This window comes from Vicugna pacos, chromosome 11, assembly GCF_048564905.1.
Source record: "Vicugna pacos chromosome 11, VicPac4, whole genome shotgun sequence".
Taxonomy (NCBI): Eukaryota; Metazoa; Chordata; class Mammalia; order Artiodactyla; family Camelidae; genus Vicugna; species Vicugna pacos.
Window position 1 is genome coordinate 66425301 of NC_132997.1, and position 14562 is coordinate 66439862.

The 14562-nt window shown below is 40.7% G+C and overlaps 1 protein-coding gene and 1 long non-coding RNA gene across 11 annotated transcripts in view; one reads left to right on the forward strand and one right to left on the reverse strand.

The window, feature by feature from the left end:
* Positions 1 to 14562, forward strand: part of LOC140699351 (uncharacterized) — an 83566-nt gene that overhangs the window by 59480 nt on the left and 9524 nt on the right. The window contains exons 4-5 of one of the 3 annotated variants that reach the window (XR_012077467.1): positions 4617 to 4805; positions 7041 to 7099. The exons of 1 other annotated variant lie outside the window; for it this stretch is intronic. This is a non-coding gene — a long non-coding RNA (uncharacterized lncRNA). Of the gene's footprint in view, positions 1 to 4616; positions 4806 to 7040; positions 7100 to 13572; positions 13917 to 14562 lie in introns of those variants that run through there. One more of the 3 variants, XR_012077469.1, reaches the window with a different exon arrangement.
* Positions 1 to 14562, reverse strand: part of ASAH2 (N-acylsphingosine amidohydrolase 2) — an 80111-nt gene that overhangs the window by 43586 nt on the left and 21963 nt on the right. For all 8 annotated transcript variants that reach the window (XM_072971526.1, XM_006206678.4, XM_072971523.1 and 5 more), the window contains 6 exons: positions 13558 to 13689; positions 10646 to 10854; positions 9090 to 9239; positions 4851 to 5027; positions 3456 to 3583; positions 2252 to 2329 (listed from right to left, as the gene is read on the reverse strand). In XM_072971526.1, the coding sequence (XP_072827627.1) occupies positions 2252 to 2329; positions 3456 to 3583; positions 4851 to 5027; positions 9090 to 9239; positions 10646 to 10854; positions 13558 to 13684 (869 nt within the window). In that variant the 5' untranslated portion in view covers positions 13685 to 13689. The remainder of the gene's footprint in view (positions 1 to 2251; positions 2330 to 3455; positions 3584 to 4850; positions 5028 to 9089; positions 9240 to 10645; positions 10855 to 13557; positions 13690 to 14562) is intronic.

Here is a 14562-nt window from a genome sequence, read left to right on the forward strand (position 1 = left end):
TGGATCATTTTTAATGTATTCAAAGAGCAATTATCACTACGCAACAAGAGCCCATTGCAGGAGCAATTACATCAAGGATAACATATGGTGGCAATAGAAACAACAGAAAGTTACTGCAGTGTGGTAAGCACAGCAGATGGAAAAGCATAGTTATAACCTTGACAGCTGACCCTGGGACTTCAAGATGTTATATTGTTGTATGCTAGGAAGCAAAGAACGTCTGGCCCCCAAAATAGCATTTTGAGTGCTCTCTTGGCATTGTTGAATGGTTCAGAAACTAACAAAAGGGAATCATGGATGATCTCCGTCATTCAGCCAAGAGTTATGTAGAAACTACAAGGGGAAAGCTACTTTCTTCTCCCAACAAATTTGGAAATTCTCCATCTCACTAGTCCCACAAACATGCGCTTATCCTGTCTCCTAACCAAATTCCCCACAAAATTGCTCCAAAATCAAGAACTGGCTTGCCTTTCCACATGCATCTCTCACCCACCCCCTGACCTTACCCATACTCTGGCCTCCCAGTGCAGGTTTTTCATGACTTCATGAGAAATCCCAGGGTTCCTTCAGATCCAATTCTAATGTCATTTCCTCTTTTAAGCTTTTCACAATGTTCCCAGGTAGAACTCCTCCAAATTCCCACAGCATTTATTTACATCCAGGTAATAGCACTGAAGGCCATCTAATTTACATGATGATTACTTCTCCGTCTCCTGACCTTATCACCACACTAGCCTGTAAGACCCTTGAAGACAAGGACTATGCTTTATTCATCATAACATAGCCCAGTTGCAAGCCTGATATTTAGAAAGTCCATTAAGTTAAATGCTAGGCAGCAACTAATCAGTAGATTAATTAACTATAATGAAAGAATGAGTTCTAATACATCAATGCACATAATAAAGTTTATTTTATCAGGGGGTTTTTATTAACTTCACTTTAATCCCAAAGAAGTAGCTTAAGAATATTAAGCATTATGCCAATAATAGAGTTTTTAGAAGAGGTAGAATATTTCTCTAATTTTGCACACATTACCTCATTTAATCTTCAAACAATCTTACAAGGTGTTATTATGCTCATTTGCAAACAGCATAGTTGAGGTGTAAGCAGATAAATTACATTTCCCAGGCCATAGGATTAGTAAGTGGCAAGGCTAGGACTTGAACTCAAGTCTTCAAACCTATACCTAAAACCTTAACCCTAAAACCTGAACTCGCCGCCACTGTGCTGTTCTCTCTGTCCTAGTCATAAGACCAACCCTTGTATCTGAACTGTGGGTCATAGTATTAAATGTTTTTCTTCATCTCTTATTACTTTCAATTCACTGAATTTTACTCACATAGAAAGTTATACTTAGAAATTTTATAATCCTCCCTGACAGACCTCTACCATGGTTATGGACAGTTATCAACATTTAAGAACTCATTCTATCCCTCAATTTTAGAGTAAGAAAACTGAGACACAGAATAATTAAGTAACTTGGCCAAAGTCACGCAGCTACTAAGAATGAGAGCCCGGAGTGAACCCAAGCCATTCGACTCTTACACCCACGTGACATCGTTCACTTCCTTAGGGCATTTCTCCGTCGTTTTGGAAGTCCACGTGTCAAGGTGTCTGGGTCTGTTACCCACCCAGGAAATGTCTGAGTCAGTTTAACTGCAGCAACCAAAATCATATGAATGCAAATGCCTTCTTTTCAAAGAAGGCAAAATTCACGTGTTTTTTGTATGTATAAAATGGAGCTAAAATCTGTGCCCAGCTGTAATTTTACCTCATCTGCTTCCGTTAGGTGGTCGCAGTTCTGTTTTCATCACTAATTGGCACTGTCCTGTATTAGACTTACTCCTTTTAGAAAAATATAGGTAAATAATCTCAGACTCATCATCACTTGCCTGGTTGGTCAGATTGTTTTCTCACTTCCGAGACATCGTTGTTCCCCACCATATGTGAGATCTGAATACAGTAATAACCACTAGTGTTTACTGAATCTATTCTAAGTGAGATGCTGTACTAAACTTCTTCCCCCACATCCCTCACTTAATCATTGTATTAGCCCTGATGTACAGGTGAGGATCTAAGCCCTGGAATGCTGAGAACCTTGTCTGAGGGCCCATGGCTGGATCCCAGATCGGACTCAACCACTCAGCTTATTCTCAGCCCCTGCTGCCACTATTCTGGTCCCCCTTTTTCCCCACTGTAATTAAGGGAAATTATCCAGACAGAATCTTTAAGAAAAGAGTAAATAGAGTACCTGATAAGGCCCAGGTCATCTCCATTCAAATCTACCAGTTTCAAGAGTACCATTTCCTTGTCTGTATTTGAAGAATACCTAGGTCAGCAAAACAAAGAAACTTAGTCAGTTCTGTGTTAGAGCTTGGCCCTCGTGTGCAACAAACTGTAGAAGCTGACACAGAAATAAAAACCAAAATGCCTCCCTGTAAGCAAGGCTCCCGGGCACTCTGCCATCCTACAAAATACATCCAGGACCTCCTTTCTCAGCTAAAGAAATGGTTTGCAGCTGTGATCAGAGTTAGGGGCGTTAAGTCAGCTAACTGGAGACGAAATACACATTTTTATGTAATATATGCAGTATTATATAGCATGTATTTCTTATAATGAGAATTTGTCTTTGAAATTTCTACTCATCAAATTTTAATGGCATCACTTAAAAGTAGCAGGGAATATGCCAAATCAAAAGCATTTTGACCTGCAACTTAAACTTTTCTTTTATGCCCTTTCAAGGGAAATCAGATCATATTTTGTAAAACTCAGCTCTTGGAAATCTATTGAAAGATATGCAGACAAATGTAAAATGTCAGGTGGGTCAAGCTGAACTGAGAGATTACTTTACTCTGCCTTAGTAGCTAAGTACTTCTCTTCTGTCACAAACCTGGTTCATCATTTAAAAATTAAAAAAAAAAATCATCTCCCTTAGTTGTTTCTTTCAGTTACACTAGTTCTGTCTTGCTCTTCATGCCAATTTCTTTCTCCATCTTGCTATGTTGTCCTGTAAGTAAAATGCTTCCTTCTGAATAATGTAATGAAAAGAGCTATTCTTCAATTTAACAAATGTATTGCGCACATTATGTTTTACTGATGAAGAAGCTGAGAGCTGATAAATTAAGGGAAGTAAGCCACTGAAGGTCACACAGCTAGGAAGTGATAAAGCTGAGACCATCTTCGTGCCTGATTTGAAAGCCCAGATGCTTCACACACTCACACTGACTCCCACAGCAGCAAAGAGGGGAGATAACGTGCATGGCTGGCTGGCCTGTGCTTCTACATTCTCTTTTAATTTCTGTCTGCTTTAGATAATCAACATGTTTTTACCTTCTTTCAGCTTTAATAATCTTTTAGGATCTCACCATATCCATCAAGTAACAACCTTGTTCTTAGATTTTGTCATTGTTCCCTAAAGGAAACACAAGAGTTCAATGTGACGATTGCCCCCTCACCTTGCTCTCTCTGACAGTGGATTCTGAAGATAGGAAAAAGGGCTCCGGTTGATCTGGGCACCATCCACATTTCCTTTATTGATAAAGATTTTGCCTGGTTTCATATTTCTGTGTGCTATTTCAATGCTCTGTGGGTTAAAAAAAAAAAGTCATAAAGTTAGAAATCCTGGTGGGAAGAAAGACTTAGTCAATATAAACAGAAGAGCCCTGTGGACAATTTCTTTGTCTCTAATTTGTCCCTGCTAATGGACGAAAGCTGGAGAAGCACAGGGCGGGATGTAAACAGACATGGCCTTCAGGGTTGAGGTCGAGGAGTGCCATGTTTAGGGAAGCACCCGAGTCTCTCAGGACTGCTCAGGCAGGCACCGTCTGCCCTTTCAGGAAGCCAAGTGTGAAACCTGACTCAGGCAACTCTCCATCCCTGTCCCCACCAGTTAAGGCAGTTTTTCAAACTTTTTTGACTGAGAAACACAGTTATCAACACATTTTTCATCATAACTTAATACCCATCAGTATATGCGTCCTAAAACAAAAGCTCACCAAAAAACTACACCCCACGTGTCCTGCACTATGATACGTTTCAATCTATTTTACTTTAGAGGTTTCCTTTCTTTTTAAAGCTTTTTGCAGGCCATGAAGTTGATTTCACAAAGCCAGTCATAGATGGCTTTTCACAGGTTGAAAAACATTGTTGTAAAGACATTTCTGCCTTTGCCAGTTGAATCCCTGGATGAGAGGTAGGTGGGGAGGCAAGGCAGTGACTTTATGAGGAAAAGTAGAGAGGAACTCAACCTGAGAGACAAAGGAATGAAAAACAGAAAAAAAAATTAGCAAGAATTCCCTGCAAGAAAATTACCTGGAAGACAGGAGAGACAGGATATAAGCTACCCAAACCAGGGATGGGAGAAAACTTTGAGGGTGTCAGTTCAGAGACCCACGTCTGTCTAGGGCTGTTATAGAGGACTTGAAAAACGAGGGTGTGTGATATAATTTGGATCCCCTTTTACGCTTTTTAGGAAATTCAAAGAAGGCTTGGAATTATTTGTAATTACTTTCAATTCTTTGATGGGTTTCTTTTCATGTGACTTTGCACAGACAGCAGACCATATGGGGCCCTGTAATTTATAGAGGTCACATGCAAAATGCTTTTTTTCTCTTTAGGTGACTGCCTGAGGCTTTCTGCCGTAGACCCCTGCCTCTCCAAATCAATCAGTGTCTCAGGCCTAACAGCCCACAGCTAAGGGCCAGAAGCTCCAAGGGAGTCAGGAAGGAGAAAGGGAGGAGGTTCTAAGACTGTGCTCAGACCGAGATCCTACGGGGACTCTGACACCAAACCACTGCTGAAGCACTGTAAGCAATGCTACAGAACAGCTCCCCCTGGGGATTTTCACCCACCTTCACGATACCAGTGACCATGTACTCAAAAGTGCGATTGCTAAATCCTTCACTGGCAATTACAAATACAGTGTACTGGAAATAGCCTGCAGGAGCCGAGTGTGTGTGAGTGCCACTCAGGATAACGTTGTCCCTTCGGTACAGGGAGCCATATTTACTCTGCAGTCTGTTCAGGACCTTTAAGACAGAAACAAAACAAAACAAAACAGAACTAAGAAGAGGGGTAACATAGGACCCTGGAATAAGAAAAAAGTCTGATGAGTCTAATCACTGGTTCACATCCATGACATCCCTGACAAGTGGCCCCTCACTCTATGCTTGCATTTATCCCCTCAGCCACAACATCAACAATACGGCAATCAGCATTTTCTAGATTCCTGCTGTATGCAAGCACAATGCTAAATATTGCACACACTGTCATTTAAAAATCTTTATAACAACACCAAGAGGTAGGTATTTTTAATCTTTTAGTTGAGATGTGTACAAAAGTTAAATAATCCGCCCACTGATCTAAAAAATATCAGAGTCAGAATCTAGATTCAAGTCTCTCTGACTATAGAACCAATATTCTCACCTACTCGTTGTCCAGACACTGTTTAAGCACTAGGAATATATGAGGTCCCTACCCTGAGGAAGTTTTTGTTCTAGTGAGAGAAAGATATATAAATACATACTATTATATAATTATATATCATATTATATCATTATGTCATATATCATATCATGTAATATTATATCATATAGTGAAAAATACTATGAAGAAAACTATTGCTGAATAAAGAAAAAGAGAGATAGGTGTTAGTGGGGAAAGCTCTCTCCAAAGATGTTTTCTCTCATCAGAGGTTTAAATGATGAGCTGGTCGTGCAACACCTGAGTGGGGTGAGGATGGGAAGTATCCTGGGAGCAGTGAACAGGCAATGCAAAGGCCTCTTTACTCTATTGACTCACTTCCCAAAATGAAGAACTCAATGTTCCCAGACACAGACATTTACACTTATTGGTCTGGGGGAAGCCACCCACTATCCTGCTGTGATCTGAGAACACCCAGCAGCCCTGTGGCGTGGCCCATGAGGAAAGGAGCCATCTTGTCAGCACTAACTTGCTAGCCATGTGGTGAGCAACCACTGAGGTGGATCCCTCAGCCTCAGTGAAGCCTTCTAACAAGTGCAGCCCAGCCAACCTCCAAGTTCAACCTCATGATACAGAAGTGATGATATATGACTTCTATTCTAATGTAAGTCAGAATCACCCAATGAAGCCATTGTAGGGTTCCTTATCCACCAAAATCGTAAGCAATGACACATGATTATGATTCCTTTAAGCCACTGAGTTTTCTGGATGACTTGTACAGCAATAGATCCCTAGTACAAAAAGACCCGGTAAATGTTCATTGGATTACAAAATCAATGAACATCCAAATGAATGAATAGCATCCTTGTGTGGCTCATACACATCAGGAAAACAACAGAGAGAAAATCAGTGATATTGTTGAGTATCTCTTTTTTTGGCTCAAATGTCTTTTTTATTGAAATATAACTGACTTAAAATATTATGTTAGTGCTGAGTACCTATTTCTATTTCTGCTTTAATCAGCTGAAATCTGAAGTTTGGTATTATTGTAGTTTCTTTGAGAAAGATGTTTTGACTTTTTAATGTCAAAAATTATTAAAATGATCCAGCAAAAATGTCAAATCCAGAGCAACCTTCCTCAATGTAAGATACTATCACCTAACACCAGGGACAATGATGAAAGCTCATTTATGGCAGAGATGGAAAATACTGCTCTCTCATGCACTCAGTCCTACTAATTGGTGGTTGCTGTCAAAATCAGTGTTGAGAAGGATTCTGAATCCAAATTTGGGCTTAGCAAAAAAATAGTGCCTTTTCTGATTAGCAGTGCTGTCAACCATGTGGGGTATGCTGATAAACTGCCTCTCTGAAGAAAGAAAAAGCCCTCATTTGTATTGTTTGCTAATTTCTGTAGTGTAAATACTCCCCACCATAGTGAATTTCAAGCTACCAAAAGTTTAACCACCAGCTCACAAAGTTCCTGAGTAACTAACCATCAGCTGTCATGAGCTGGTACAAGCCACTTCCAGCACACCAATGGCCCACAAGGGAGCAGCAGCAACTGATGTGTTATATACTTAACATACTTAAAGACATCCATTCAACCTCTTCTATTTTAGGTGACAAGCTACACCACCCTCATTCTCATCATGTGGCCACTGAATCAGGAAGATCTTACAAACCATCTTGTTTCTTTAACCTCTCCAAGCCCCAAACACTGCTAGGTTACCACATCCACATAAGCAATCATGTGATACCAGGCAAATGTGGAAAGCAAGTATGATATAACTAGGCCAATGTTACTGCCTGCCTTCTCCATCCTAGTAAGTATCCATGTTCCTTCTGTTTAATCCTAATTCCCGTACCAACTCTTCATCACTCTTACATACTCTTTCACACAGTAACTACTACTGTTGCTTTATGAAGAAGAAGTATCTGTAAGGAGAAGAGGAAATGATTAGTGAAGGGACATCATGAGAGCGTAATTAAAATCAAAAGCCGACGTTCTTACAGTTCTGTAACCAAGACAAGAAAGTAGTGGAAAAGAAAGAACTACCAATAAACTTTAAAGCTTCCCTAACTCCACCCATTTTTATTCCTAAAGAACTGTAATGTTAGCTTGAATTTTAAAACAAAAGAAAAAGACTACAGAAATCCTAAACTATAATGTCTGATAGGAGTCAGACATGTGGGACTTCTGGGGAAAAAAGAAAAAGAAATTTAAAAACTCAGTCATCTAGTAACAGTGCCTGTAAATGGCCATTATAAGCAGCATGTTTCCTACTTCATGAAAGGAGGGGTACTTTAACTTAAGGCAAAGAAGTCACATTCATGTCTACAATTCACTTCTTTGTCTTTAATTTGCATACCATTTCCTATTGCTGATACTCTTGGGAACAGGACATACAAAGAGCTGGAATTAGTGGTTTGGTTTGGTTTGGTTTGGTTTGTATATATACCCAAGAGTGGAATTGCTGGGTCATATGGCAGTTCTATTTTTAGCTTTTTGAGAAGCTTTTATACTATTTTCCACAGTGGCTGCACTAATTTATTAATATAAACAGTATATGAGGGTTCCCTTTTCTCCACATCCTCAACAACATTTGTTATGTGTTCTGTTTGATGATAGCCATTCTACAGGTATGAGGTGATACCTCATTGTGGTTTTGATTTGCATTCCCTGATAATCAGCACTGTTGAGCATCTTTTCATGTGCCTGTTGGCCATCTGCATGTCCTCTTTGGCAAAATGCCAAATATTCAGCTCTTCTGCCCATTTAGTTGGATTGTTTGTGTTTTTCTGATGTTGAGTTTTATGAGCTGTTTATATAAGTCGGATATTAACCTCTTATGAACTATCATTTGCAAATATTTCCATTGACAGAAATGAAAAGACAACCTACTAAATGGGAGAAAATCTCTGCTCTTTCTTTCAAGTTACTCACTGAAAGGGAGGCCTGTTTCTCTCTCTCCCTGACCTCCTCTGCATCTTACGGGCTACCTGCCCAAGACCTCCCATGCACCTTCCTGCTAAGCTCAACTTCCCCCACAGTGGGTATCACGGTCTAAATTGGTGGAAACTCATAGAAGAGCCTGAATTTTCTACAATACAGTTTAGAGATGAAGAGAGCTAACATCGTAATCTTTTAAAGTCTTATTATGGAAAATTTCAAACACATACAAAAACAATCAGAATAGTAAAATGAAACCTTCATTTGCCTTCCACCCAACTTCAGCAGCTTATGGCCAACCTCATGTCAGAGTTGTATTTTAATTCTCATCTGATTCCTTAAATCTATTCTCAGTTGTCTAAAAACCTGAGGGAAGGATTAATGATTAACTGGCCTCTCAGCCTTCTAACGAGGAAGATTAAATGAGAGAATGTAAGTGAAGGTCACCTGGAACATGATAAGTTTACAAAAAATATTAGCATTAGTAATGATGATGTGCCATCAGTAGAGTGGAAAGCAAGTTTTGACCAAGATGACATAGACTGGAATAATGAGGATCACTCTCCTCATTCGATTATCTGCTAGTTTGTCAACAACTTACAACATTGAGGGCACTAGAAACTCACTGGATGAAAAATCAGGAGACCTTACTTACTGTCAAATTCACCTGCAGGCTTTTCTTTAAATCATGTCCTTCTCTCTGACCTTAGTCACTTACCTCCAGCCTGAGTCGCTGTGACACCATGCCTATGTCAATGCTGACAAACACCACTCGATTGGACCCATCGGGTTCCGCCATGACGAACGCACGACTGTACAACCTCGTGAGGAGGCCCTGTGCAGTCTGGCCAGTCTTGCTGTAGCCCATCTAAAGAGGAAGACAGAATCATAGCCACTCCTTCTCAGTCCCCTGCTATTATACCACCAGGCACAGACATACAACAGTAAACCACTTAGGAAAGGCCAAGAAAACAATCCACATAACACTGTGGCTCTGAATGAGGCCGTATAAATAAAGAATAAAGCCAACATCACAAAACAGGCTTAACTCTTCTGTGTAGAAAAATACAAAGGCAAAGCAATGCTCAGGTTGGCAGAAGCTATCCACTGGCCCGTAGGCAAGAAAGGAACTGGTGTCTCAGGAATTCTGTGACTCTACTGGAGACCTTTCAGGGCTTTTTTGTTCTTTGAAAGAAAACCTTTTCTCCAGCTTATCTGAGGGACTGCAGAAGCAAATACTTCCCCACATTCCCAGGAATACCCTGCAGACTGGAGCTCCCCTGACTGGTTGTTTGGTGTGTGATTTTTTTTTTTTTATGAAGCAAATAGTTTCTTTATGACTAACTAATCCTTATTAAGGGTGTCTCACCCTGGCTTTTACGACGTCGTCTCTCCCTCAGCCAAGTCAGATCACTACACCTACAGCCCACCTATACGAGCCACACGCAGGCCTTCAGAGTGGTCCCTCTCCTGCCTGCCTTACCCTTCACGTGAGTCTTCATTTAAGGTTTACATCCCAGAGTCACTTTTCAGAACAGACAACAGGGAATAATTCCTAGAAACTAAAGACTACTTGGTAGGAGGGAGAAAAATGCCATCAGGCAACCTCATGCTCTGATTTTCTAGGGAAGGGCTGATAGAAACGGATATGTCGACCATCAGAGCCAAGAAGTTGAAGCCAGCGGCCAGTAGGTCACACCTGACCCACAGGAGAGTTTTACTTGGCTAATGCAGTGTTGGACCATACTAGGTTTCCAGGTTTAACTGAAGTTGCTTACATTTTCCAGCTGAGAGATTTAAATCCTCAGATCTTCAATCCAAAAATTGTCTTGCTTGTCTTGAAAAAACAGAGTTAGGGCAGCCCTAGGTCCACACTCTTATATGGTAACAATCAGCTAAAGCCATGCAACTTTCCAGTTGCACTTTAGTCCCCATCACTTTCTATTGCCCCCCAAACTGAGGATTTACTAGACATTTAATACCTTACACGGGTCTGTCAGTTATTTATGGTACATGCCTATCCCTTGTAGTATTTTGATTTGCGCCCTCTGCCACTTCCACTCATAAAAAAAATGGCCAAATGATGTTACAAGGGAGTTGTGGTTAAATAAAAGTTCTCCTCTTCCTTATAGTATGATATGCATAATGTTAGAAGGCAGTGAATTCAGTAAGAAAGATTATGACATAATAATTAGGAATAAATGCAGGGTGCGAAAAATAAATAATAAAGTTACTTGTTTTGCAGTCTCCTTGAGGATCTCGTAATTTACCTACCAAACTGATATCTGCTACTTGTCCTGTGCAGTCAGCTCGCCCAACGCCAATGTGGTAGCCGCTGAAGTTCTGAAACAGAGTCGGCTCTGGGGTGCTGGGGGTTGGAGACGCCAGAGTGGGTGTGGGGCCCTGGGCAAGGGTTGTTGAGCCTTGAGGGGCCGTGGAGCCCTCGGTGGCCGGAGAGCTCTGAGTGGTCAGCAAGCCTGAATCTAAATAGATAATAGGATTGTTGTAGAAATAACATTTCCGCCCACTGATTTGTTGGCATCAATTACAACACACAGATTCAGGTTCCTAAGGAAGAATATTCACTTTTATTTAAGATATATGATGAAAAACATCTCAGGAACTTATTTTGTATCATAATTCTGAGGAGGATCTTTATCTTGGACTGGAGATGTTCAGCCCCACAGTCAAGGTCTCTGTCAAATGTCCTTCGACTTCTCACAAGCCATTCCTCGTCAAACCCATCACCCTTCATTCACTTACCCTGTACTTCTATTCCAGCCAGACGAATCAGGTGCCAGGTTCCTGGCACACAGTCTACTAAGCCCAGCCTCTGGGGATTTGCTCCTACCAATCTCTCCATCCAGAGACCTTATTCCTTTCTGGTCCACTGATCAATCTCCATCAGAGCTGGTTCATTTCCATCACACCCAGATCCAGCTCCACCTCACCTCTCCAGGATGCTGCCCCAGCTGTCTCTATCCTTCTCTGATCCTCCTCAACCTCCTGAAAAAATTTATTCTCCATGCAACCTAGATCACTGTACACTTGTTAACATAGTTCCACCTTATTTTAATTATTATCATGTCACCGTATATACATAGGTTTGTGTAACATATATATTTCATATTAATATCTCACAGACACACACACGAGTGTCAAGGGAGGTAGAATGGCACAGAAACTAAGAGGGCAGGTATCAGAAACAGTCTGTGTCTGAAAACTGACTCCACCTGACTTTACTAGCTGAACAAATGACTTACCCTACTTTACCCCAATTTTTCTCATGTATACCATGAAGATGTAATACCCTACTTCCTAGGCTGGTTTGAACAATAAGTATGTTAATACATATTCAAAATTTAGAACAATGACTGGCATATAGCTTTGATTTTATTTACATATTTAGACATCTTACATATACATTGTATTTGTTTCTTTGTTTCCACCCTAGACAATAGCCAGGGGTGGCCAAGGCAACAAATGTGGGTGTCACAGGCAACAAATGTGGGTGTCACAATGTATTAGTGTCAGAATGTACTAAGGCAAGAGATAAATAGTAAACTCCTTCTGGGATCCTAGAATTTGGGAGCTCAAGAAAACTTAGAAATCACATAGTCTAATCTCTTCCATTTTATATATAAGAAAACTGAAACACAGAGAAATGACTTAACCAAGAATTCATGCAGAACGTATGATGAATCAAGTGCCCAACCCAGACCCTTCAACTCAGAATCTGATGCTCTTTCATCCACATTCTTAGTATAGTTAGAATCCATGTTTTCTCATCCCCAATCACATTTTCCACAAGACATCAGTATTGCAAGGAAAGAAATAGGGACCTTTGCTATTGCCTCATTCTTATCAACACAGGAATGTAGCACCACCCAAAGCCAGATCTAATCACATAGTCAAGGGGATTCTCTCTAATCTCAGAGTCTCAGTTTCCACATCTATAAAACGATACTAAGACTAGCATCTACCTTTATGGGAGTTTTGTGAGAATTAAATGAGAAATTTATGTAGAACTTATTATAATGCTTAACACGAAGTAACTTTTCAATTAACAGAGAATTCAACTATGAGAATAGTTACTATAATTATTAACAACCTCCCTCAGTCTCAGGCTCTTGATTTTCTAATTTTAAGGGCTAAAACTAAGTAAATCCTATGGATTCTTCCATTTCTAATGGGCAAAAATCCACTTGGCCAACTCCCAGAAAAGAGGATTTCTGTTCCTCTGAGTTTGCAGGGAATTCAAAGCATGAGGACAGGTAGAGAATATATTGGAAAAGAGAAGAGGCCACAAAAGAGAAAACTGAGGTGAAAAATGCCACCTCCTTCTCCACTGGGCCTGAGGTCAGCCCTCCCTTTACTTTGGTGGAAGCATTCAATCCCCACCTGGTCTCCCTACTTGTTTATCAGGTATATAACCTGTTATCAAAGTAGAGGCCCCATCAAAGACCCATGAACCCAATATTGCCTGTTAAGTGTAGCCTAGATAGTTTTCAAAAACTAAAATAAGGTCTATCATTAAAAAATGAATTAAAAGATGTCTAGAACCCTCCCCCAATTTCCAGTTTCCCTTGAAAACCCAGGAGAGTTGAGTCCATGTGACATCATGACAACAAGCAGCTGGCACTCAGGAGGGGCTATGGACGGACACCCCATCACCAGAATCATTCCCGCCCCGAGCCTGGTCCACCTCCCCACCCCCTCATTTATGGTACTTCATTGCTCCTCATACGATGTGAGTTCAAAGCCTCCTTCTCTAAAGCTTTTTACAAACTAATTGACACTCAGTGAGTCTTTCATTTTCTTTTTGCCCTCAAAGAAAATGATGCCAGAAAGGAGGCAAAGAGAAAAAGAAGAGGCTAAGGGCAAAAGCTTACATAACTGGGCCTTAAAGAATCCTGAACTGTGCTTAGATCAGTAGAAAAGTGAGACAAATAAGTGCGTGTCAGAATGACTGTCAACTGGCTATTTGAGGGCAAAGGTAAACTTGATAAAAACTGCTATCAATGCAGAAAGGGCAATCAATGTAAAGGGTAGATGACCATCCCAGGCTGCTTAAGTGCACAATGAACTGCCCTGTTATCACCATTATCAGCTGACACTGTTTCTTGGCTTAATCAAGAAATTTCCAGTTTAGGAGTAGCATCCAAAAAAACCCATGACACTTTTACCTTTGTGATTTTCAGTGGTCCCACTGGTGATAAACAAGAGGGTGAGAAGGGCCACTGTGATCCCAGTCATCATCACAAGAAGGAAAATCAGGAATGCTTCTAACATGGAAAAGATGCGTTTGGCCATTTCTCCTGAGAAGAAGCAGAGATGGATGAAGAAACATGGAAGAGGTAGAAAAAAGACAGAGGTCGCCAACTAAAATACGTATGCGTCAAGCCGTCCAAGGTTAAGATGTCTGGGCTCTTTCATCTGAACAGACTACACCAGGGATGGCAAGTGCAGAGCGCTTGGCGCTGGTTCCACATCCCAAGTCTGTAGAGGACAACACCAATCAATTACAGCATCTTTGATGAGCTCAGATGGCATTGCCAATTCCTTCTCAGCACGGTACTCATCCTGGAAGCCGGCACTCATCTTCCGGCCTTGGCGACTAAGCTAAAATCTATCTGTATTCTTCAGATGTATCGTAGTGCTTTCATTTATAGCAATGATGCTCTCTGTGCATGGGTGCAGGTTGGAGCGCTTCTTTCAGCAGGAATAACTGATGTACCCACACTGCTTGTACTTGTGAGAAAGCTGACTGGGGTTAGGGCTATACTCTGTGGCCATGGAATAAGTAAAATTATCTTGCCCATGTGGAGGTGAAAAACATAACTTTGGCCTTTAAACTTCATATCCTAAGTGGGGTGTGGAGGGTATAGCTCAGTGGTAGAGTGCGTGCTTAGCATGCACAAGGTTCTGGGTTCAATCCCCAGCACCTCCATTAAATCAATCAAATTACCTCCCCTACCAAAAAAAAAAAAAAGCAGGGAAAAAAACCCTTCATGTTCTAACTTCCAATTACTACCTGAATAGAATAGGAAATAGCATAGAAAAGGGGACTGGCATGCCCTTGCATTCTACAAAAGCAGAAAATGTCCTTATAGATTCCTTAAAATACATTAGCAGTAGAATTCATCATCACTTAGAGGGACTTTAGAAGCTAAAAATCCACATATTAGAGC